The following is a 26703-nucleotide window of genomic DNA, read 5'->3' as shown; positions in this document are numbered from 1 at the left end:
GGCTTTTCTGAAATCTGTAAGCCTCTCTAAAATCATACATTTGCATCTATTGCTGTTTTAAGCCGATATATCTCTCTTTAATATATTTAGTAGTGTTTATTTTATAACTAACAGGGAAAGGATGCCCTTTAATGTATATTATTATTTTTATATAATTGGTTTAAGTACCAATAATTTATTTTCAGAAGTAAAGTACTGCATGGTTGTATCACTGTGAATGTTCTTAATTGAATTTGGTATCCTTGTATGTGTTATCCTTATCAAAAAGAAGCAAATGGTAGGGGAGGCATACTAACCTTGGATATAGCTTCTGGTGAGAATTTGGCTACCCTCTTCTTACGACTGTTGTTGCAACTGAAGGCATAAATGTATAGAACCACCATGAAAAATGATACTGCTGTTCTCCAGAACCTTGGGGAACGGCTTCTGAGACTGTACCAGAACACAGAGATAGTTTTCAGTGAAAATACTTAATAATTCCTCTAGATGTGATCGTGATAACTACATATTGTTATCAGCTTAAAATGCATACTTATTTAATTCTGTACTTAGGTAGTAAAAAACACTCTCTCCTAGGACGTGGAAGTGTGAACAGTTAATGACAAGGTAAGAATACCACTTAGTCCTCTGCTCCTTAGCACAGTTTATTTTAAAGAAACTGAGAAAAACTGTTCCGTAAACTAGAATAGTATTGTTATTAACATGAACAGGTTTTAGGAATATCTGACTATATGATTGCTTGGAATTATTAGTTGTAATAATTCCCTTGTACCTTTTTTGTATACTACCTATCCAAGAGCTAAAGGTCTGAGTAATTTTTGTATGCTATACTTATAGAGAAATACTTTATCTCCAAATTAAAAAAATATATTTTAATTGTATATTAAAAGCTGCAGAATAAGTTATTTGGGTTTATTGCTTTTATTTCAAATTTATTATTTATTTTCCTTTGTGGGGTATAGGAAAGCCCAGAGAGGTTGAATTTGCCTCTGTCACCCAGGCTGGAGTGCAGTGGCGCCATCTTGGCTCGCTGCAACCTCCACCTTCTGAGTTCGAGCAATTCTCCTGCCTCAACCTCCCAAGTAGCTGGGACTACAGGCGTGCGCCATCACGCCCAGCTAATTTTTGTATTTTTAGTAGAGACAGGGTTTCACCATGTTGACCAGGATGGTCTCTATCTCTTGACCTCATGATCTGCCCGCCTTGGCCTCCCAAAGTGCTGGGATTACAGGCTTGAGTCACTGCGCCGGACCTGAATTTGTCTATACCTTATAGTAGTAGGGCACCCTTACTTTTAGAATGTGTGTTAGCCATACCTATACTTACTTCTTCTTTCTCTTGTGCTTCAATGGGAAGACTTCCTGTTTCTTGTTCTAAAAAATTAAGATTGTTAAACTTGGCCGGGTGCAGTGGCTCAAGCCTGTAATCCCAGCACTTTGGGAGGCCGAGACGCGCGGATCACGAGGTCAGAAGATCGAGACCATCCTGGCTAACACAGTGAAACCCTGTCTCTACTAAAAAATACAAAAAACTAGCCGGGCGAGGTGGCGGGCGCCTGTAGTCCCAGCTACTCAGGAGGCTGAGGCAGGAGAATGGCGTGAACCCAGGAGGTGGAGCTTGCAGTGAGCTGAGATCGCGCCACTGCACTCCAGCCTGGGCGACAGAGCGAGACTCCGTCTCAAAAAAAAAAAAAAAAAAAAAAAAAAAAAAAAAAAAAAAAAAAAGATTGTTAAACTTTATTTTACCATTTCAAAATGGGGGCCTCTTCATTCATGTAGAGGCTTCCTCATCTGTGGAAATGTCGGGATGTTGCATCTAAAACTTTTAAAAAGTCACTTAGTTCCATATTGTGCTTTTGAAGTTGTTTTGTGTCACTGTTAGTGACAGAGACAAAAGGAAGGAATATAAGAGGGAAGAAATAATTGAATTGGTAAGTATTGATAATAGCTAGCATTGTTTGTATCGTTCACATATAACAGGAAAACTGTTTTAAAAAGCATTCTGGCTATACTTAGGTCCAATCTGGAGACTGGAAATCTGCATAAGCATGCTGAGTTGTGACAAACTATGTAGCCAGCTGAAAAGTTGAGGTGTGGAGTGCTCTGATTGTTTGACTTCTGAACTCCCACAGTGCATATAAGTGTATTGATTAATCTCTACTATATGTTTTAATTTGTATGCTTTACTAAGCATTGACGTTAAATACTGAACTTATTTATACACAGTGATAGTATTTGAAAGAAATATAAAAATTTAGTGGTATTGTTGACTCTGTCTTTTCCTTTTTTTCTGAGTTAATCTCTAGGGAAGTATAAATTAATTTTTCTAAACAACTCACAGACACAAAAGCCGAAAAGTTGAGAAGGCCACAAGATACGGGAGTTATTTAAAGAATAATATTTAATTAGAAATGTAGGATACTACATTGAAAACTTAAAAAAAGTCACAGAAAAAGAGACAGTGGCCGGGCTTGGTGGCTCACGCCTGTAATCCCAGCACTTTGGGAGGCCGAGGCGGGTGGATCATGAGGTCGGGAGATCGAGACCATCCTGGCTAACACAGTGAAACCCCGTCTCTACTAAAAATACAAAAAATTAGCCGGTCGTGGTGGCGGGCGCCTCTAGTCCCAGCTACTTGAGAGGTTGAGGCAGGAGAATGGTGTGAACCCAGCAGGCGGAGCTTGCAGTGAGCCGAGATCGCCTGCGCTCCAGCCTGGGTGACAGAGCGAGACTCTGTCTCAGAAAAAAAATAATAAAAAAACAAGAGACAGTGAGGGACTTAATTCTTTTTAGCAGAATCTGGAGAAAATATGCTTAGACTTTTCATATTATGCATATTATGCATTTCATATTATGTAACTTTATATAAATGGGATAACAGTTGAAAATTTTAGATCAGGTTCTTTTCTGATTGGTTATATATGTATGTATATGTATACATGTATATTCATATATATTTGTCTTAAAACATCAATATGAAATATTTTAGCTGTAATGAAATACAATGAATTATTTCAGAAATATAAGAGTTTTAAAACTAAAAAATTGTTATTAGAAGCATTTACAGTGTCAAAAAAACAGCTGCAGCTTTTTTTTTTTTTTTTGGCAATTACAGAGTGGTATTCAGTTAAGAGTAATACTTATTTTGTATAAGCTGCATCAGAGAGAAATGAAGATGAAAAACTACCATCTCCATATATAACTCATTTGTGCTGTGCACCAATAAGAACCTGTTTTAGATTTTCATGCTGGCTTACAACTCTCATACTGATTTAGGCAAAGTTAATGGTTATTGAAAATACCACCAGGATGGACTGTCTGTCTGTCCTTCCATCTATCTGTATTTTTTTTCTTTTTGCTCTCTCATCAACTGACTCTCAAGGATGGGCTATCTAGAGACACATTTGGTAGTGTGGTTAACTGTTAGTGTGTTAACTGTACAGTTTAAAAACAAAGCCTTACCTTTAAAGGCTTTAAAAGGAGTGAGTTGTGTATAGGGATGTTAAATAATTTGTAAACAAGGACAAACACTGTGCTAGAACCAGCTTATTCATTATGATCATCTTCATCTTCCTCCTCTTCCTTATCCTCTTCGTCCTCCTTTTCCTTATTCTTTTCAACTTCCTCACCTTCCTCCTCTTCTTTTTTTTTCAGCATTGACGTCTCCCCCCCTGCTTTTTTTTTCTTTTTGCTGCATCAGGCCTTCCTTTAGCTCAGTATGCAGCAATATCCATTTCTTAGTTTTTCTTCAGCTTCACAGCCTTCTTTTCATAAGGCTGCTTGTCATATGTACCTTACTGACTTCTTTCCAAGTTTCTTTGGAACATCACCAATGGATAGGTTTGGATATTCTCCTTAGATTTTTGGGCAGTACTCAGAACAAAATAAAAAGACTGAAGGATCCCTCTTGAGTACATTGGGATCCCTAACCTTTTTTGTTTCTTCTTTAGGAGGGATATAAATTTCTCTTTAATAGCCATCCTTGTCCCCTCTGTCATGTCTTCAGATTTTCCTTTCTCTTTAGCAGATACAGTTTTCCACCTCTCTGAGCACTTTTTGAAAATTCCGAGAAGTTAACTGAAGCATGAGTGCTGCTGCTTGTTCTCGTCCTGAAAGTTTGCTCTAAGAATGCATATGATGACATTTTGCCTCTTGGCTTCTTAGGATCTTCTTTTACCAAGTTTAGTTATTTTTCCTCAGAGAAGCACAGAGTCACCTAGTGCTCATCTGGCTGTCACTTGCCCCAGCACTGTCTCTTTGGAGGTCAGTGTACTGTAATGGCTATCAGAAATACATGATTATTTGAAAATAAAAAAAGCTTTTATGTTGTAAAGCAACTTTGAAAGTCACCCTAACAAGTAAAATTATATTTGAAATTTTTGTTTTTTTCTTTTGAGAAGTATCTTCTCATGATTTTGTAGTGTTTGAAGTGTTTTACAGATAAATTGAATAAGAAATTTTATAATTTTAGTATTGTAAAATGCACTAGAATTCAACCCTCTAAAGATGACGGAAACTGAAGCCTAGAGTTATAAAACTTGTGCAGTATGACATGGATCCATGTCTTTTGGCTTCCACTCCAGTGCTTTATTTCTGTTACGTTTTGAGTTAGGAGAGTTTAAAGGCTGCTAAAAGGCAAGAACTTAATGACAATAGAGACAATGACAGTAAAGATTAAACAAAAGAGTTATTTTTGGTATTGATTTTGAAGGTGAGCCATATTTACTACTGAAAAGGCAAATTTATATTTTAGGCTCACTGGAAACAATATGTATATATATTTATAGAGGTCTCACTATGTTGCCAGGCTTGTCTCGAGCTCTTGAGCTCAAGTGATCCTCCTGCCGCGGCCTCCCAAAGTGCTAAGATGACAGGTGTGAGCCACCATGCCTGGCCAAGGCTCAACTCTTATGAGTGATAAGTTATAGAAAAACTAGAAGAAATAGCATTTAGGAGTATGCGTACGTATATGTCCTAGGAATACTCGGAGCTAAACCTCAGGCTTTCACATCTCTTGTAGCATAATTCAAAGATTGATGTTTGTACCAGTGACCTTGTAAGAGTGCCTGAGGATATTGGTCCAGGACTCTGGCCCTGGAAAGAGCTGCTTCTAAAGAGGCATTGTGAGATCTGGTTTATTATAGAAATGTTATATTCTCTTCATGATTTATAAATTGGGGGATTAGATAGAAAATCTCCATAAAGCCGTCTTGCTATCTTGTGTTTATATTTGAACATAAGTCTAGAATTCACCGATGTGGATTTTATTGGTTTTAGCTTCTAGAGACTTCTTAGTATCATTTTTTATAGGCAAGCTTGTAGATCTACTAGTTAAAACTGTTTTTTGGTTTTAATTTGTTTGCTCAAGACCATACAAGTTAGTGGTCATGGTACATGGTAGGGAGAAGGCACAGAAGGTAATATGTCAAAGAACTAAGGCATGACATACGTATGAAAAGAGTTAGAAATAAAATCAAGGTGATATATTAAAATGGCTTTATAACCTTATACAGGTAATGTACTTTTTCTTGGTCTCATTTTCTTCAGGTATAAAATGAGGGTGTTAGATCATGGTGCTAATATCTCTTATCTCTTCTAAAAGTTAATGGTTCTGAACCTACTTTTCCTTTAAAGGTGGAACTATCTTGATGGATTATGGCTGAGAGAAATAAAAAGTAAAAATAAAATAAAATATTTTTGTGCTGATTACCAAATGACTATATAAAATGGCTATTCTTATATGTAAATTAAGTATTTTGCTTAAGTAAATTAAGTATTCTTTTATGTAAATTAAGTAAATTAAAATGAAATATGTCCACCCCATTAACATTTTTGTGAATAGCCCTTCAGATCTCACATGCCATTTTAAATTTCGTTTACAGTATATCTTAGATCTCTTTCTGTGTCGATAAACATAGCTCTACATTTTTCCTTTAAATGGCTACATAAAATTTTGTTGTTTCCTTGATAAATGTATTATTTACCAACCTGCCAACTAATGGATGTGTAGATTGTTTCCTCTTTTTTACTGTTAAAAATTGCAACAGGTAACATTCTTGCACATATTTTCTCCCCTCAATATTTTTATGGTTATTTTCTTAAGATTAATTTCCTAGAAGTAGCATTGTGAGACATTTGCATTTTGATATATATTGCCAGATATCTCTTTAAAAAGGTTACATAGATTTATACTGTTAGACCTATAAATTAAATATTGACTTAATAATACCTTAGTGTATAGTCTGTGGACACACTTCCCCAATTACTTAACAAAAGTGTCTCCTATTTTTTTTTTTTTTTTAAATACAGGATTTAATCAAGGTCTACACATTGCCGTTGATTGTCACATCTCTTTAGTCAGTATTACTCTTTTAACAGCTTAATTGAGGAAAAATTGATAGCAATAAGCTGCTTATATATAAAGTATATAATTTGATAACTTTCAACATATGCTTATGTCTATAAAACTATCATAGCATTTAAGATAGTGAACATGCCCATCACCCCCAAAAGCTTTCAGTGTAATTCTCTCCTCTACTCCCTGCTACCCTCTTGCACTGATCTCTAGGTTAGTTTGTGCTTTCTAAAATGTTATATAAACACAATTATACATTACGTACTCTTTAAGAAAATCTGGCTTTAACTCAGCATAAGTATTTTGGAATTCATCCATGTTGTATGTATTAAAAGTTAATTTTTTGTTGATAAATAGTAGTCTGTTGTGTGGATACCATGATTTATTAATACGTTTGCCTGTTAAGGGACAGTTGGGTTGGGTTACTACAGACAAAATTACTATAAGGTTTTTTGTATTAACTCATCAAGTATTACTTGATTAAAGAGAAGATAAATTTTGAAGAGGCAAGGGGATGAAATAACTACTAAGGACCAAAAAGTCTTGCTGTGTTGCCTGAGCTCTAGAGAGGGGGCATTTGGAAACAAGACAAGCAAAATACCCAAATAATTTTAATTTAACCTAGTAGCATATGCAGCATATACATTCTCTCTCCTCCAAGCTGATAATACAACTTAGGTGTAATCTCCTAGAATTTTTTCCAGACCTCACAGTTCTGGGTATCCTCTCTTTACTGCTGTTTATGTATTGATGAGTCTTCCTTATCTTTTGAATCCAGTAGGTTACAGGTCTTGGTCATATGACTGACCTTTGAGAGGCATGGAAGGAAACCAGCTGTTGACTGGATGAGTAAATTAAATTCAACCTGTGTTTAATAACCTGTGAATGATTGCAGGGAGACCTTAACACTTGGGAAGTTGGTACTTAAATGCCATGCTTGTTTACATGTTGGACACCTCAGCTAGACTGAAAGCTCTTGAGAATGCATGTTCTATGTCATTTATTTTTGTATCCCTGTTGTTTGGCATATAATAATTTTTCTTATTTGTTTGCTTAATAAATTAATGCAATTAAAAATAACATTGACATGTGATTAGGAAATTTATGTGTACACAGGTCTTAATTTTGAGTGTTCTGTATGTTATAGTCAATCTGTAAAGTAGTTAGGAATTTAGAGCACACTTTGCTGTAGAAACAATTTAAAGTGTTAGACAATTCTATTTATTGTAGGTGGAATGAAGGCTAAAAGGAGGTTAAGGGAACCAGCAGTTTACAGGTCTTTGGTTACCAGATGACCTTTGAAAAGAGGCATAGAAACCAGATACTGGCTGAAAAATTAAATTCAACAAGTATTTATTGGTTTGTGAATATACAGGAAAGAGAATTTTAAAATTTCCCCTGAAGATTAAAAACCTTCAGGGGAATTTTCAGTAATAGAGAGTCAAAATGTGGTAAATGCTGCAACAAGAATGTCATCAAAGCCCTGGGGTAGTGCATACTACCTCAGTGAGGGAGCTTTAGGGAGATTTAGGAAGACTTCCCTGGGGAGGTGGAATTTGACTTGAACCTTGGAGATCTTTTGATTGCTAGAGGAGAGAATCTGTGATCACAGAAGGGTCAGCCCTATTACTCTGGCTGCAACAATATTTCTTTTCAGTTGTCACAGCTTGGGAACTAGAGAAAGGAAAAGAGATTCACATGTTCTTTGGCCTAGAGTCACCCATTTATCCCTGTGTATAACTGTATAGTCCCAAGTCAAATACATGTAAATAATGGACACTTAAAGTTGGTATGTTACAAGTTTTCATTCCAAGTGTCAGTTGTAAGTTTTACAGGTTTAACAACTGATTAATTTGTTAATCAACATTTTTTGAGGGCCTAATCTGTACAAGACACTTTTAGAAACTATCCATACAATAATGAATAGGGCTAAGGTTCTTGCTTAAACACTTTAGAGTCGAGTAATTCTATTTGTAATTGATCAGAACAATAAAGCAACATTTCTCTGGTTGACCTGACTCCCATTATCCCTTTGGCTGCCAATACTAACCCTTTCTTTCTAAAACCCATGGGGTGGGGAGTGACATGCCTGGCCCTCCTCCTCATCTCTGTTTCCAGAGAGATCAGTGTTGTAAGTGCATGTGGAAAGTGGGGTCATCTTCAACTTCCTCCTTTTTCAAGGGACAATCACTCTGTGCTTTTCTTATGCCCACTTACCCTCCCAAAACAGAAATTAGACATGGGGATTGGGAAGACATGGGAATTGGTACTAGGGAGAAAGGACCTCCCATCCACTGGACTTAGGAGGAAGAACATTTGGAGTTCTTTCCTGTCTCCAAACTTTTCATTTCTTCTCAAAAGGAAAAAAAAAAAAGCCTATCCTTTCTTCTACTCTCCATCAGTGAATCCTTGTTGATGTTGGCAACTTTAGGAATATATGGCAATTTTCATGGGTAAGGACCCCACCCCATGATACTCTGGATATTAACAAAAGTAATTTTTATGCAAAATAATATTATTCTTTAGAAGTCATTCTATTTTAAATTCAATTAATGTAGATTTTTAAAAATTGGATTTGGTGATTCATGGCATATTATTGGAGGGATTACCACCCAGTTTTGACTATTAGAGAGTCATCTCATAGCCAGGGCCTTGGACCTAGCAGTTAAGTTTCTGAGCTGCCAGTCACATAAGGTGGAGGGGTACCCTGCTGGAAGTAGTGAGGATGCAAAAAGTGAGTATTTTATGCCTAGTTCTTTTTGACAGATAATCTGAACTGTAAATATTCCTCCTCAAAAGAGTGGATGATTGAGAGTTAACTAGAGCTATTTCCTGCTTGAGGTAGAATCACAATATATGTACTATTTATATTTGTGTCTTGAACAGCAAAACAAAAGCAAGAGGCTGGCAGAGGAACTGGAAGAAAGGCAATAGATCTGAAGCTGATCTTTGTTTTAAATAGGCTGAATATTCTACACCCATGACTCATTCTTTGTGAAAGAATATGCTGTTTGGCCTTTTCAGGGGAACTACAGTGCATCCTATGATTTAGCATCTCAATGAGGGCTTATTCATTAGTTGAACAAAGGCTTTTTCTAGAAATGAGGATTATATTGTTAGTAATTTTAGAGGGAAAATGTCATTGTCCATTTTTATAGTTAATGTGGTGACCAAGGAAAACAGTGTCTTTTAGAAGTTTTGAAAGTATATGGGAAAAATTGTATGCTTGACCCTTTCTATTGGGAGAGTTTTGTGCTGACAGAATTTGAAGCATATATAAATACTGTTTTGTTGCTTTGGAAATATTTGGAAATTTTTTTTACCCTAAGTTTCAAGCTTTCAAAAGGAATTTATATTTTTAATTCATGATATTTGAAATTCAATTTATGAAGAAATAAAACACTAATTCTTTTAAAATTCTAATGTTTTAAGTAACAGTGTACTAAATAAATGTTTTATTTTTTTGTTCCCCTATACATTAATAACCAATGGTAAGTGAGTTTTAGTGTTTTGACAAAAGATTTTAAAGGTCACAGAACAATTGTAATTTTTTCCCCGTTGATTATTAAGATCATTTTGCATAGTTTCAGCTTGCATGGTCAGTTTTATGACTGGCAGTTACTGGTGTGGCAAAGTAAGAACTGCCTGGTGTTAACTAGGTGAATGAAATTGAGAATAGACTGGAAATTCAGTTGCTAGCTGGCATTAAGGAACTGCTTGAGGTTATAGATTATGACTTTTAAATGAGACTGGTCATAATTACTAGTTTTTCTTTAGCCTCATTCAGCTTCAGGAGGAGCTTCTCTCCTCCATAGTTACACTTCTGAAGTAAGAAAGACACCACTGCATTCACCATCAACTCCCTTCAAGGGTGTTGGGGTGGAGCACAAGGGAGTTGATGGTGAATGCAGTGGTGTAATTATAATAATAATTGACTATGGGATTTATTTATTTATTTATTTATTTATTTGAGACGGAGTCTCGCTCTGTCGCCCAGGCTGGAGTGCAATGGCGCAATCTCGGCTCACTGCAAGCTCCGCCTCCCGGGTTCACGCCATTCTCTGGCCTCAGCCTCCTGAGTAGCTGGGACTACAGGCGCCCGCCACTGCGCCCGGCTAATTTTTTTCTATTTTTAGTAGAGACGGGGTTTCACCATGGTCTCGATCTCCTGACCTTGTGATCCGCCCGCCTCGGCCTCCCAAAGTGCTGGGATTACAGGCGTGAGCCACCGCGCCCGGCCTTGACTATGGGATTTAAACTAAATAAGGAAGAAAAAGAATATCTTGTGATAGACAAGAAGGTGGTAGCATTGAATTAAAGGGTCTTACTGATGTTAAAGGGTTGTTGGAGCCTAGAGGGAATGTGCTGAAAAGATAAGTGGTGGAAAGAAAGTAGAATACTGGAAGTTGAGATTATGAAGCATTTTCAGTTACCAATAATGACAAGTTCAGAAGTGTAACTACGGAAATGAGAAGCTGAGGTAGGAAAAAAATCATTGGAGGAAAGAACTGAGTGTATTGGAAAGATCATCGTCATGAATGATGAATGATGATGAGTGAATGATGAATGATGTCATCAGTCATGATGATGGGGTGGTGTCAGAGAGACTGACAGTGGGTCAGGATCTAAAAATAAGGAAATAAGGGCAGTAGTGACTTGGGTGACAACAAATGCCTGTAATAAGTTGAGGTAGTCAGTGATATAGTCTCATGACTGTAAAAATTGAGCTACTGTGAGAATAGTCTTAATGGTCCTAAGGGAGAAAGTGGTAGAAAGTCGTGTTTTGTGAAACGAGGGGTGGGGGAGTATCTTCCCAAGAATAGGAAGAGTTTTGGGGTTCTCCTTTATTTTTGCTAGTGTCCTCCTGATGGAGGTCAGGAATGTTGCAGAAGGATTCTCTTGACCCCTGCCAGATGATGAACCAGAAACATAGATATTCTCTTGATGACAGCCAAATTCAGTATATTGATGATAGGGTCAGAATAATGAGTGATTACTGTCCTTTTTTAGAAATCACAAATCATCTGTATGACAAAAAGCTCAAGACCAGTGGTTTTTATTGAGGGAGAACTTAGGAACCTGCTAGGTTTTAACATTAAAATGCCTAGCATAATGCCTTTTCCATAGGTACTCAATAAACATTTACGGTTTTCATTAGTTAAGACAGTTAAATTTTTATTTATAAGATTTATAAATAAAAATTATTTATAATTGGTTATACCTAAATATGTGACAGTAACGATGTTTCTTTTTTGTATTTTAGACTATCCCCATAAATACGGTCCTCAGGGGGGCTGTGCAGATCATTCAGTATTTGAAAGAATGAGGAAATACCAGATGACTGGTGTAGAGGAAGTAACACAGGTAAGGATTTTAACATTAGCTTGCATTTAGGAAATGGAAATGAACTTGAGGATGTATATCTACATTTAAAAATGTATGTTCTAGAATTTCTGAAAGATTTATACCACTATGGGGAGTGGTTTTTAATGCTCAAAGAGGCCAGGTAACAGGCCAGTAACAAAAAGATGGGGCTGAGGTTTGAATACAAATATATGTGACCCAAGAAAAATTACACGTCTAAAATATACTATCCTTTACATATTTTGTTATAAAAGAAAACAAATGTTTTATATAAATGTAAATATTTATATTAGTATTAAAATTAGAGTGACCACTTGCCTTGGTTTGCCAAGGTATTCCTCATTTTCTTTTTTTTTTTTTTTTTTTTTAATTTATTTATTATTATTATACTTTAAGTTGTAGGGTACATGTGCATAACGTGCAGGTTTGTTACATATGTATACTTGTGCCATGTTGCTGTGCTGCACCCATCAACTCGTCATTTACATCAGGTATAACTCCCAGTGCAATCCCTCCCCCCTCCCCCCTCCCCATGATAGGCCCCGGTGTGTGATGTTCCCCTTCCTGAGTCCGAGTGATCTCATTGTTCAGTTCCCACCTATGAGTGAGAACATGCGGTGTTTGGTTTTCTGTTCTTGTGATAGTTTGCTAAGAATGATGGATTCCAGCTGCATCCAAGTCCCTACAAAGGACTCAAACTCATCCTTTTTTATGGCTGCATAGTATTCCATGGTGTATATGTGCCACATTTTCTTAATCCAATCTGTCACTGATGGACATTTGGGTTGATTCCAAGTCTTTGCTATTGTGAATAGTGCCGCAATAAACATATGTGTGCATGTGTCTTTATAGCAGCATAATTTATAATCCTTTGGGTATATACCCAGTAATGGGATGGCTGGGTCATACGGTACATCTAGTTCTAGATCCTTGAGGAATCGCCATACTGTTTTCCATAATGGTTGAACTAGTTTACAATCCCACCAACAGTGTAAAAGTGTTCCTATTTCTCCACATCCTCTCCAGCACCTGTTGTTTCCTGACTTTTTAATGATTGCCATTCTAACTGGTGTGAGATGGCATCTCATTGTGGTTTTGATTTGCATTTCTCTGATGGCCTGTGATGATGAACATTTTTTCATGTGTCTGTTGGCTGTATGAATGTCTTCTTTTGAGAAATGTCTGTTCATGTCCTTTGCCCACTTTTTGATGGGGTTGTTTGTTTTTTTCTTGTAAATTTGTTTGAGTTCTTTGTAGGTTCTGGATATTAGCCCTTTGTCAGATGAGTAGATTGCAAAAATTTTCTCCCATTCTGTAGGTTGCCTGTTCACTCTGATGGTAGTGTCTTTTGCTGTGCAGAAGCTCTTTAGTTTAATGAGATCCCATTTGTCAATTTTGGCTTTTGCTGCCGTTGCTTTTGGTGTTTTAGACATGAAATCTTTGCCCATGCCTATGTCCTGAATGGTACTACCTAGGTTTTCCTCTAGGATTTTTATGGTATTAGGTCTAACATTTAAGTCTCTAATCCATCTTGAATTAATTTTCGTATAAGGAGTAAGGAAAGGATCCAGTTTCAGCTTTCTACTTATGGCTAGCCAATTTTCCCAGCACCATTTATTAAATAGGGAATCCTTTCCCCATTTCTTGTTTCTCTCAGGTTTGTCAAAGATCAAATGGCTGTAGATGTGTGGTATTATTTCTGAGGACTCTGTTCTGTTACATTGGTCTATATCTCTGTTTTGGTACCAGTACCATGCTGTTTTGGTTACTGTAGCCTTGTAGTATAGTTTGAAGTCAGGTAGCGTGATGCCTCCAGCTTTGTTCTTTTGACTTAGGATTGTCTTGGAGATGCGGGCTCTTTTTTGGTTCCATATGAACTTTAAAGCAGTTTTTTCCAATTCTGTGAAGAAACTCATTGGTAGCTTGATGGGGATGGCATTGAATCTATAAATTACCTTGGGCAGTATGGCCATTTTCACAATATTGATTCTTCCTATCCATGAGCATGGTATGTTCTTCCATTTGTTTGTGTCCTCTTTGATTTCACTGAGCAGTGATTTGTAGTTCTCCTTGAAGAGGTCCTTTACATCCCTTGTAAGTTGGATTCCTAGGTATTTTATTCTCTTTGAAGCAATTGTGAATGGAAGTTCATTCCTGATTTGGCTCTCTGTTTGTCTGTTACTGGTGTATAAGAATGCTTGTGATTTTTGCACATTAATTTTGTATCCTGAGACTTTGCTGAAGTTGCTTACCAGCTTAAGGAGATTTTGGGCTGAGACAATGGGGTTTTCTAAATATACAATCATGTCATCTGCAAACAGGGACAATTTGACTTCTTCTTTTCCTAACTGAATACCCTTGATTTCTTTCTCTTGCCTGATTGCCCTAGCCAGAACTTCTAACACTATGTTGAATAGGAGTGGTGAGAGAGGGCATCCCTGTCTTGTGCCAGTTTTCAAAGGGAATTTTTCCAGTTTTTGCCCATTCAGTATGATATTGGCTGTGGGTTTGTCATAAATAGCTCTTATTATTTTGAGGTACGTTCCATCAATACCGAATTTATTGAGCGTTTTTAGCATGAAGGGCTGTTGAATTTTGCCAAAGGCTTTTCTGCATCAATTGAGATAATCATGTGGTTCTTGTCTTTGGTTCTGTTTATATGCTGGATTATGTTTATTGATTTGCGAATGTTGAACCAGCCTTGCATCCCAGGGATGAAGCCCACTTGATCATGGTGGATAAGCTTTTTGATGTGTTGCTGAATCCGGTTTGCCAGTATTTTATTGAGGATTTTTGCATCGATGTTCATCAGGGATATTGGTCTAAAATTCTCTTTTTTTGTTGTGTCTCTGCCAGGCTTTGGTATCAGGATGATGTTGGCCTCATAAAATGAGTTAGGGAGGATTCCCTCTTTTTCTATTGATTGGAATAGTTTCAGAAGGAATGGTACCAACTCCTCTTTGTACCTCTGGTAGAATTCAGCTGTGAATCCATCTGGTCCTGGACTTTTTTTGGTTGGTAGGCTATTAATTGTTGCCTCAATTTCAGAGCCTGCTATTGGTTTATTCAGGGATTCAACTTCTTCCTGGTTTAGTCTTGGAAGAGTGTAAGTGTCCAGGAAATTATCCATTTCTTCTAGATTTTCCAGTTTATTTGCGTAGAGGTGTTTATAGTATTCTCTGATGGTAGTTTGTATTTCTGTGGGGTCGGTGGTGATATCCCCTTGATCATTTTTAATTGCGTCGATTTGATTCTTCTCTCTTTTCTTCTTTATTAGTCTGGCTAGTGGTCTGTCAATTTTGTTGATCTTTTCAAAAAACCAACTCCTGGATTCATTGATTTTTTGGAGGGTTTTTTGTGTCTCTATCTCCTTCAATTCTGCTCTGATCTTAGTTATTTCTTGCCTTCTGCTAGCTTTCGAATGTGTTTGCTCTTGCTTCTCTAGTTCTTTTAATTGCGATGTTAGAGTGTCAATTTTACATCTTTCCTGCTTTCTCTTGTGGGCATTTAGTGCTATAAATTTCCCTCTACACACTGCTTTAAATGTGTCCCAGAGATTCTGGTATGTTGTATCTTTGTTCTCATTGGTTTCAAAGAACATCTTTATTTCTGCCTTCATTTCGTTATGTACCCAGTAGTCATTCAGGAGCAGGTTGTTCAGTTTCCATGTAGTTGAGCGGTTTTGAGTGAGTTTCTTAGTCCTGAGTTCTAGTTTGATTGCACTGTGGTCTGAGAGACAGTTTGTTGTAATTTCTGTTCTTGTACATTTGCTGAGGAGTGCTTTACTTCCAATTACGTGGTCAATTTTGGAGTAAGTATGATGTGGTGCTGAGAAGAATGTATATTCTGTTGATTTGGGGTGGAGAGTTCTATAGATGTCTATTAGGTCCGCTTGTTGCAGAGATGAGTTCAATTCCTGGATATCCTTGTTAACTTTCTGTCTCGTTGATCTGTCTAATGTTGACAGTGGAGTGTTGAAGTCTCCCATTATTATTGTATGGGAGTCTAAGTCTCTTTGTAAGTCTCTAAGGACTTGCTTTATGAATCTGGGTGCTCCTGTATTGGGTGCATATATATTTAGGATAGTTAGCTCTTCCTGTTGAATTGATCCCTTTACCATTATGTAATGGCCTTCTTTGTCTCTTTTGATCTTTGATGGTTTAAAGTCTGTTTTATCAGAGACTAGTATTGCAACCCCTGCTTTTTTTTGTTCTCCATTTGCTTGGTAAATCTTCCTCCATCCGTTTATTTTGAGCCTATGTATGTCTCTGCGTGTGAGATGGGTCTCCTGAATACAGCAGACTGATGGGTCTTGACTCTTTATCCAGTTTGCCAGTCTGTGTATTTTAATTGGAGCATTTAGTCCATTTACATTTAAGGTTAATATTGTTATGTGTGAACTTGATCCTGCCATTATGATATTAACTGGTTATTTTGCTCATTAGTTGATGCAGTTTCTTCCTAGCCTCAATGGTCTTTACATTTTGGCATGTTTTTGCAATGGCTGGTACCGGTTGTTCCTTTCCATGTTTAGTGCTTCCTTCAGGATCTCTTGTAAGGCAGGCCTAGTGGTGACAAAATCTCTAAGCATTTGCTTATCTGTAAAGGATTTTATTTCTCCTTCACTTATGAAACTTAGTTTGGCTGGATATGAAATTCTGGGTTTAAAATTCTTTTCTTTAAGAATGTTGAATATTGGCCCCCACTCTCTTCTGGCTTGTAGAGTTTCTGCCGAGAGATCTGCTGTTAGTCTGATGGGCTTCCCTTTGTGGGTAACCTCATTTTCAACACTGAACGTTGTGTGTTGACAGACAATCTGATTAGTCATGTTAATAAAAATCTCAGGGCTTTTCATATTTTAATTCTTCTTTTTTTCCCCTCCTTTTTCTTTAGTCATAGGTGACAGGTTATAGTTATTCAAAACATAAGTTCAAAATGAGAAAACATTTTTTCTTTTATGATAAAACATTTATTGTATATTTTGGACATCCTTTCTAAAAGTAGTATGGTAGAGTAATGTTTCATGAGCCATGAATATTTGTATTCAGATCTATTCCTTGATCAGTAAAATGGCATAAACAGTTCTGTTTCAGGTGGGTCTTTCTAGTATTAAGTGAGATTTTATTTTTACATATATTGAAGAGATACATATTGATCTTCTGCCATATGTCAGAGACTGTGGAAAGTTCTGGGAATATGTGGAGATTACGATGAAGGCTTATTCTCAAAAGTTTATCGTTTAATTGGAGACACAGAGAAACAATTTAGAGTTGTGGGAGATAGAAGAGGATTAAGTATAGGATGATATTCTACACATAAGAGGAATAGCTGATCTAGCCTGATAAGTATTTGAAGGCAATAATCAGACCTTAAGAATAAGTAGGAGTTAGGTTGGCCACGAGGATATGGAAAGACTATTCCAAGCAGGAGGAACAGTACGTACGAAGGCCAAGGAGACAGAAAGATCAGTAAAGAATTTTTGACATGGGGGCAGAGTTTAAGACTAGAGTTTAGGAGACTAATGAGAAGTTGTTGTAGTTATTCAGTTGAGAAGTGATAGGGGCTTGTACTGATGTATTGGCAATGTGGGTAGAGGGGATGAGATTACAGACTGTTAGATATGATAGAATTTAGCAGGGTGGCTTGATAAAATATTAAGATACAACAGTAGGTTGCATTTATTTATACCACGAGTAGATTACCAGAAATATAATGAAAGAGTGGATATTGTTAATAGTATCAGAGAATATTGTGTATTATAGAATAAATGTAACAAAGAATTATAAGACCTATATAAGGAAAATAAAAACTTTATAAAAATATTAAGGAAGATTGATTTTAAATGAATGGAGAGATATACCATATTTGGGAAATAATATTTAATATTATAAAAATGTCAGTTCTCCCTGTATTGATTTGTAGATTCAATGGTAGTCCAATACACATTACAACAGGCTTATTCACAACACTCAATGGGTCAAAAATGTTACATGGAAAAGTAAGGACTAAGAAGAAGTAGGGCCCATTTAAAGATGATGAACAGGAAAGAGGGAAAGAGGATTTACCCTAGGAGGTATTAAGACTTGTAATAATAATTGAGAGTGTGATAGCACAGGGATGGACAGATTAACTAGTGGAATAAAAATGAGTGCTTAGAAAAAGACCCATGCATGTATGAAACTTTGTTATGTGGTAGAGATGCAATCCCAAATTAGTAAGGAAAGTAGTGGGTACCGTTGAATAAATGGATCCAGAAAAAAATGTTTATTTGAAAAAAAGTCGAAGTTGGATCACGATCCTACACCATATTTACAACAAAAAAGTCCAGATGGATTGAAGTATTAAATGTCTAAAATGAAAACTTTGAAACTTGTGGATTTCGCTTTCAAGCTGTGATAGAGTAACTGATATCTAACTAGGCTTTCTACAATAAACAACTAGAAAACCAGACAAAGTATTTCTTTCTTTCTTTTTTTTTTTTTTTCTGAGACGGAGTCTCGCTTTGTTGCCCAGGCTGGAGTGCAATGGCGCGATCTCAGCTCACTGCAAGCGCCGCCTCCCGGGTTCGCGCCCCCTCCCGAGTTCACGCCATTCTCCTGCCTCAGCCTCCGAGTAGCTGGGACTACCGGCGCGCACCACCACGCCCGGCTAATTTTTTGTATTTTTAGTAGAGACAGAGTTTCACCGTGTTAGCCAGGATGATCTCGATCTCCTGACCTCATGATCCACCCACCGCGGCCTCCCAAAGTGCTGGGATTACAGGCGTGAGCCACAGCGCCCGGTGTCAAACAAAATATTTCAAACAATTATTTTCAAACATTAGAAAACAAGCATTGCAGGATTGAGATCTCAGAGTGAGGAAATAAATATCTCTGTGATTTCCCTGACTTTTTGAGTGGAGTCGAAATTTCAGATATGACACACAGAAGGAGATCTCAAGAAGAGTAAGTACACAACAATGTTGCTAAGTTGAAGAGTTAGAAGTAAGAATTCAGGAAGACTGAGGTGTCTGGACTTACAGGCACAATACCTGAGAGGAGAGAGCTTTGCTGAGAAAAAGCTCCAGATATCTGCACAGGTGTTGCCTTCCTTGAGTCTTAACTGAATACTAAGCTGTGCCTGCCTGCACAGGATGAAATTCTTTGAGAAAACTATGAGACAAAGAAAAACTACTGGGACTCTGTGAAATGAACAACTATCAAAAACAGTACTTGGGCCGGGTGTGGGTGGTTCATGCCTGTAATCCCAGCATTTTAGAAGGCTGAGGCAGGAGGATCACTTGAGGCCAGGAGTGCGAGACCAGCCTGGGCAACCTAGCCAGATCTCATCTCCATAATTTTTTTTTTTTTCTAATTAGCTGAGTGTGGTGGTGAGCACCTATAGTCTCAGCTACTCTGGAGGCTGAGACAAGAGGATTTCTTGAGCCCAGGAGGTTGAGGCTGCTGTGATCCATAATTGTGCCATGGCACCCCAGTCCGGGCAGCAGTGCGAGACCCTGTCTCTCAAAAAATTACACTTAGTAGATACCTCAAGCCATGGTAGCAGGGCTAACCTAGCCCTAGAGTAGAAGCTACTTCAGACCTGCCCTTCCTAAGCAGAAAAACAAGCCTCAAAAATGTCAAACTGCTTTTCAAATAAATTAGCTCTCTGTCAGAGAAAAGCTCAATAATATTTCTTTAAGGAGGACATTAAGTCCAGATACTCAACAATATAACAGTGTTCAACATTCAAAGAACATTACTAGATGACAAGAAACTGAAAAATATGATTCATAATAATAAGAAAAGCCACCTAAATAGAAACACAACCAGTAATTACAGACATTAACAGGCAAGGACTTTAAAATAACTATTATTAGTATGTTCAAAGAATTAAAGACATGAACACAAAAAGGAGAGAATGGAAATTCTAATAAAAAACCAAAGGAACTTCTAGGGTGAAAAGTATGTTATCTGAAGTAAAAAATTTATTGGATAGGCTTAAAAGAAAATTAATTACTGCGGAACTCAATATGAGTATACTTGAATAAAGGAAAATGAAACAATAGACAGTATCCATATCTAAGCACAGAAGAAAATAATAGACATCCGGGGGAAGAGATGCAGAAAAAAAATTAAAAAAATAATGCCTCCAAATTTTTCAGATATGAAGAAAAATTTCAATTCATGGTCCAAGAAACTCAATGAAACACATGCAGGATAAACACAAAGAAAACCATACCAGGGTATATTGCAATTAAATTATTGGAAACACCTGAAAATCATAAAAAACCATAAAAGCAGCCAGAGAAAAGGAGATAAATTTATATACAGGGGAACAAAGAGAAGTATAACTGGTGACTGCTCATCACACAGTGCAAACTGGAAGACACAGAATAACATCTTCAAAGTGTTGAAAGAAAATCTGCCGAACTAGGATTCTATATTCAGTGAAAATAATTTTCAAAAACAAGGGCAAATTAAATATCTTTTTAAATAAAAATTGAGAGAATTTGTGTCTAAGTGACCTACACTGTAAGAAACATTAAAGGAAGTTCTTCAGGTAGAAAAAGATACCAGATGGAAACTCAGATATACGCAGAGGAGTGAAGAACATAAAATAGTAACTATATCGATAAATATTAAGCAGTTTTTTTTCTCATTTAAAAAAATCTTCAATAGATTATTACCTAAGTCAAAATAGTAAGGTATAATGGATTTTGTAATATACAGAGAATCAAAATTTATGACAGTAGCACAAAGGACAAGAGAAAGAAGAATGGAAGTATGTTTCTTAAACAATTTGTGAAGTGGTGTAATTTTGGCAGGTAAACTGTGCCGTGATAAAGATGGATATTGTAAACCCTAGAGCTGGGGTCAGCAAACTACTGCCTGTGGGCCAACTGTTTGCTTTTGTAAGTAAAGTTTTATTAGAACACAGCTACACCTATTCATTGATAGGTTGTCTATGGCTGCTTTTACATTATAGTGGCAGAGTTGAGTAGTTGTGATAGAGAACAACTACATGTTGCTTAAAAGTCTAAATGTTTACTATTAGGCCTTTTAAGAAAAAGTTTGCAGGAATTTCCTCTGCCCTGGAGCAACCATTGAGAAAAGAAAAGGAAATAATTTAACAGGTTAATAAAATAAATCAAATGTAATTAAAAACAGTTAAGAGAAGTTAGGAAAAAGAGAAAAAGGAACAAAAAACAGATGGAACAAATAGAAAATAAATAGCAAGATGGTAAGTTTAAATCTAATCATATGAATGACTGTATTAAATATAAATGGACTGCTGAGGTGTGACGATTGCTTGAGGCCAAAAGTTCAAGACTAACCTGGCCAACATAGTGAGACCCTGTCTCTGTTGTTTTTAACTAAAAAAATACAAATGGACTAAGCACATTAAGAAACTGAGATGGTTAGAGTGATTAAAAAAAAAAGCCAGACCAAATTAGTCTAAAAGAAATGCAATTTAAATGAAAAGACACAGTTTTAACATTTAAAGAGCTAGGTGAGATGGTTCACTCCTGTAGTCACAGCTTGTCGGATGCTGAGGTAGGAGGATTGCTTGAATATAGAAGGTTGAGAGTGCAGTGAGCCATGATTGATTGCGCCAGTATAGTGTACTCCAGCCCAGGCCACAGAGTGAGAACCTATTTAAAAAAAAAAAAAAAAAAAAACTTATTGTTTTGGATTTGGGTCATAAAATGATGGAAAAGAAATTGGGTTTAGTTAATTATGCTATGTATTAATTTATGGATCCATATTCTCAGAGTTTATCATTAAGGACAGTCTTAAAGTCCTTAAGAAAATACAGAGAAAACGGCCGGGTGTGTTGGCTTACACCTGTAATCCCAGCAGTTTGGGAGGCCGAGGCAGCAGGATCACGAGGTCAGAAGATTGAGACCTTCCTAACACAGGTGAAACCCCATCTCTATTAGAAATACAAAAACAAAATTAGCTGGGCATGGTGGCAGGCACCTGTAGTCCCAGTTACTCGGGAGGTTGAGGTGGGAGAATGGCATGAACCCGGGAGGTGGAGCTTGCAGTGAGCTGAGATCGCATCACTGCACTCGTGACAGAGTGAGACTCTGCCTCAAAAATAAATAAATAAAGTAAATAAGGAGAAAACTTCACATTTTATGAGGCCAGTGTTACTTTGATAGTCATACCAAACAGAGACATTACAAGAAAACTAAGCTACAGGCCAATATTCCTCATGAATGTAAAAGTAAAATTTCTTAAAATATTAGCAAGTGAAATCCAGCAATATGTTAAAAAATAACACATTATGCTCAAATGAAGTTTATACCAGAAATGCAAAATTAACATTAGAAAATTTGTGTAATCCACCACATAAACATAATAAAGGATGAAACCCCTCTGATAATCTCAGTAGACTAGTAAAAAACATTGCCAAATTTTAACACTCAACACATGGCAAACTAAAAATAGAAGGAAGCTTTCTTAGGCTAGTAAGAGCTTTTATAAAAAACCTACAGCTGATACCGTGCTTAAAAGTGAGAGACTAAGTCCTTTTCCTTTGAGACCACGAATAAAAGCTTTTTTTTTTTTTTTGAAACGGAGTCTCACTCTGTCACCCAGGGTGGAGTGCTGTGGCATGATCTTGGCCCACTGCAACCTCTACCTCCCAGGTTCAAGTGATTCTCCCGCCTCAACTTCCTGAGTAGCTGGGATTAGTAGCTGGGATTACAGATGCGTACCACCACATCCACCACTTTTGTGTATTTTTGGTAGAGATGGGGTTTCACCATGTTGCTCAGGCTGGTCTTGAACTTTTGACCTCATGATCTGCGCGCCTCGGCCTCCCAAAGTGCCAGAATTACAGGTGTGAGCCACTGTGCTCAGCCAAGGAACAGAAACTTTTACTCAGCATTGTACTGAAAGTCCTAGCCACCATAATAAGGCAAGAAAAATAAATGAAAGGCATACAGATTATAAAGGAAGTGGTTAAAGGTAATACAAGAGTATACCTAGAAAAAGTTGCTAGAATCAATAAGCAGACTTATCAAGGACATAGACTAAAAGTTGATATAATCAGTTGTATTCTATATACTGGCAATGAATATTTAGAAAATGAAAAAAATAAGTAAAACAGCATCAAAATATAAAATATGTAGAATAAATTTAACAAAATATGTGCAAGATGTGTACATGAAAAACTAGAAAATATTGCCAAGAAAAATTAAAGATCTAAATAAATTGAGAAATGTACTCTGTTTGTGGTTGGAATCCTCAATGTTAGTATGTCACTTCTCCCCAAGTTGTTCTGCAGATTCAGTGCAGTCAGTATCAAGACTTGCAGTGGACATTTATCTAGTAACTGACAAACTGATTCTAAAAGTTATACTGAAAGGTAAAAGACCTAGAATAGACAAAACAATTTTCAAAAAAGAACAAGGATGGAAGATTCAATAGTATTTGGTTTTTAAGACTTAGTATAAAGTTACAGGAATCAAGATAGGGTCATCTTGGCCTAAGGGTAAACATATAGGTAAATGTAGCAACATAGAGAGTTCACATGGTCAGTTGATTTTTGCAAAAGTCCCAAGGTTATTTAAAAGAGGAAAGAACAGTCTTTTCAACAAATGGTACTGGAACAACTGGATATCCATATGAAAAAAAAATTGAGATTCACCTATACTTCACACCTTATACAAAAATTAACTCAAAATGGAAAGTAGACCTATATGCTAAAGCTAAAACTAAAACTAGGGAAAAACATAGGAGAAATTTTTGTGACTTGTGATAACAATTTCTTAAGGCACAAAAATTCCCTATGAAAAGCATATAAACTGGACTTCATCAAAATGAAAAACCTTGCTGCAAAAAACATAGTTAAGAAAAATATGAAAACAAGCCATAGACTGAGAAAATGTCCACAATATCTCTGATAAAAGGCTTTTTTTCCAGAATACGTAAAGAACTGTTATAACTCAATTAAAAAAAAAAAAAAAGCACAAATGCCAATTAAAAAATGGACAGTGCACCTGGAAAGCCTTTCCAAGAAGGATAGGCACAAATAAGCCCAGACTGGGATGACTACAGTAAATACATAACTCCTCATTGCCCAGACATGAACCACCATCCACAAGCATCCAGACCATCCAGGAAAACATGACTTCACCAAATAAACTAAATAAGGCACTAGGAACAAATCCTGAAGAATGGATCCATAGATAGGTGACCTTTCAGACAGAGAATTAAAAATAGCTGTTTTGAAGAAACTCAGAGAAGTTCAAGATAACACAGAGAAGGAATTCAGAATACTATCAGATAAATTTAAAAAACAAATTGAAATAATTAAAAAGAATCAAGCAGAAATTCTAGAGTTGAAAAATGCAATTGATGTACTGAAGAATGCATCAGAGTCTCTTAGTAACAGAATTGATAAAAGAATTAGTGAGCTTAAAGACAACTTTGAAAATATAAAGTCAGAGACAAAAGCAAAAGGAATACTCTAAAAGAATGAAGAACACCTATAATATCTAGGAAATAGCCTCAAAAGGGCAAACGTAAGAATCATGTCCTTAAAGAGGAGGTAGAGAAAGAGATAGGGGTAAAAAGTTTATTCAAAGGGATAATACCAGAGAACTTCTCAAACCTAGAAAAAGATGTGAACATGAAAGTGTAAGGAGGTTATGAAACACTAAGCAGATTTAACCCAATGAAGACTAACTCAAGGCATTTAATAATCAAACCAGCAAAGGCCATAAAGAAAAGGTCCTAAAAGCAGCAAGAAAAAAGAAACAAATAACCTACAGTGGAGCTCTAATAGATTTGGCAGCAGACTTTTCAGTGGAAATTTTACAGGCCAGGAGAGAGTGGCATGATGTGTTTAAAGTGCTGAAGGAAAAAATTTTTTATCCTATAGCAGTGTATTCAGGGAAATAGCCTTCAAACACGAAGGAGAAATAAAGACTTTCCCAGACAAACAAAAATGGATAGATTTCATCAACACCAGACTTGTCCTACAAGAAGTGCTAAGGAGAGTACTTCAGTCAGAAAGAAAAGGATGTGAATGAGCAGTAAGAAATAATACGATGATATAAAACTCACTGGTAATAATAAGTACACAGAATATTGTGTATCTGTTATTGTATATAAATTGCTCATATCTTGAGTAGAAAGACCAAATGATGAACTGATAAAAAATAACTTTTCAGGATATAGACACTACAATAAGGCATGAATAGAAACAAGATTAAAAAGCAGGGGGACAAAGTTAAAGTTTTTATTAGTCTTCTTTTTGCTTCTTTATGCAATCACTGTTGTCATCAGTTTAAAATGATGATTGTAAGATAGTATTTGCAAGCCTCATGGTAACTTCAAATCAAAAAACATACGATAGATACACAAAATAAAAAGCCAGAAATTAAATCATACCACCGGAGAAAATCAGCTTCACTAGAGGGAAGACAGGAAGGAAAGAAGGAAGAGAAGGCCACAAAACAACCAGAAACAAATAACAAAATAGCAGGAGTAAGTCTTTACTTATCAGTAATAACACTGAATGTCAATACACCAAACTCTCTAATCAAAAGACATAGAGTAGCTAAATGGATTAAAAAACCCCAAAGATCCAGTGATCTATTGCATACAAGAAACACATTTTACCTGTAAAGGTACACATAGACTGAAAACAAAATGGTGGAAAAAGATATTCCATTCCAGTGGAAACCAGAAGAGCAGGAATAGCTATACTTGTATCAGTCAAAATAGATTTCAGGACAAAAACTGTAAGAGACAAAGACGGTCACTATATCATTATAAAAGGGGCCAGGCCTGGTAGCTCATGCCTGTAATCTTAGCAGTTTGGGAGGCTGAGGTGGGCAGATCACCTGAGGCCAGGAGTTTAAGACCACTCTGGCCAACATGATGAAGTCCTGTCTCTATTAAAAATACAAAAATTAGCTGGGTGTGGTGGTGGGCATCTGTAATCCCAGCTACTTGGGAGGCTGAGGGAGGAGAATCACTTGAACCCAGGAGATGGAGGTTGCAGTGAGCTGAGATCGGGCCACTGCACTCCAGTCTGAGTGACAGACCAAGACTCTGTCTCAAAAAAAAAAAAATATATATATATATGTCAAGGAGTCAATTCAGCAAGAGGATTTAACAACTGTAAAAATATATATTAATATAGTTTGGATATTTGTCTCTGCTCAAACCTTCTGTTGAATTGTAATCCTCAGTGCTGGAGGTGGGACCTGGTGGGAGGTGTTTGGATCATGGGGGCAGATCCCCCATGGCTTGGTGCTGTTTTTGTGATAGTGAGTTCTCGTGAGAATTGGTGGTTTAGAAGTGTGTGGCACCTCCCCCTACAGACACTCTTGCTTGCTCCTGCTTCCATCGTGTCATATGCCTGCTCCCCCTTCACCTTCTGCCCATGCTTACAAGCTTTCTGAGACCTCTCTAGAAGCCAAGCAGATGCCAGCACCATGCTTCCTGTAAAGCCTGCAGAACCATGAGCCAATTAAATCTCTTTTCTTGATAAATTACTCAGTCTCAGTTATTTCTTTATAACAACGCAAAAATGGCCTAATACATATATGTACCCAACACTGGAACACACAGATATGTAAAGCAAATATTATTAGAGCTAAAGAGAGAGATATTTCAATACAATAATAGCTGAAGACTTTAATACCCCACTTTCAGCAATGGATAGACCTTCCAGACAGAAAATCAACAAAGAAACATTGGACTTAATCGTCAGTATAGAACAAATGGACCTAATAGGTATTTATAGACCATTTCATCCAATGGCTACAGAATACACATTTTTTTCTCCTCAGCACCTGGGTCATTCTCAAGAATAGACCATATGTTTGGTTATAAAACAAGTCTTCAAACGTTCAAAAAATTGCAATAATATCAGGTATCTTCTCTGACTACACTCGAATAAAACTAGAAATCAATAACAAAAGGAGTCTTTGAAACTATACAATTACATGGAAAGTAAACCATATGCTCCTGAATGACC

General features: G+C 36.7%; 1 protein-coding gene across 1 annotated transcript in view; it reads left to right on the top strand.

Annotated features, from left to right (window-relative positions):
* The window catches only part of ADAM10 (ADAM metallopeptidase domain 10), a 159415-nt gene that overhangs the window by 74997 nt on the left and 57715 nt on the right, over positions 1 to 26703 (top strand). The window contains exon 5 of the mRNA XM_050796813.1: positions 11618 to 11718. Within this exon, the coding sequence (XP_050652770.1) occupies positions 11618 to 11718 (101 nt within the window). The remainder of the gene's footprint in view (positions 1 to 11617; positions 11719 to 26703) is intronic.

Source organism: Macaca thibetana, chromosome 7 (assembly GCF_024542745.1).
Source record: "Macaca thibetana thibetana isolate TM-01 chromosome 7, ASM2454274v1, whole genome shotgun sequence".
Taxonomy (NCBI): Eukaryota; Metazoa; Chordata; class Mammalia; order Primates; family Cercopithecidae; genus Macaca; species Macaca thibetana.
Note: the sequence above shows the minus strand (reverse complement) of the source record. Positions and strands in the feature narration are given on the sequence as shown.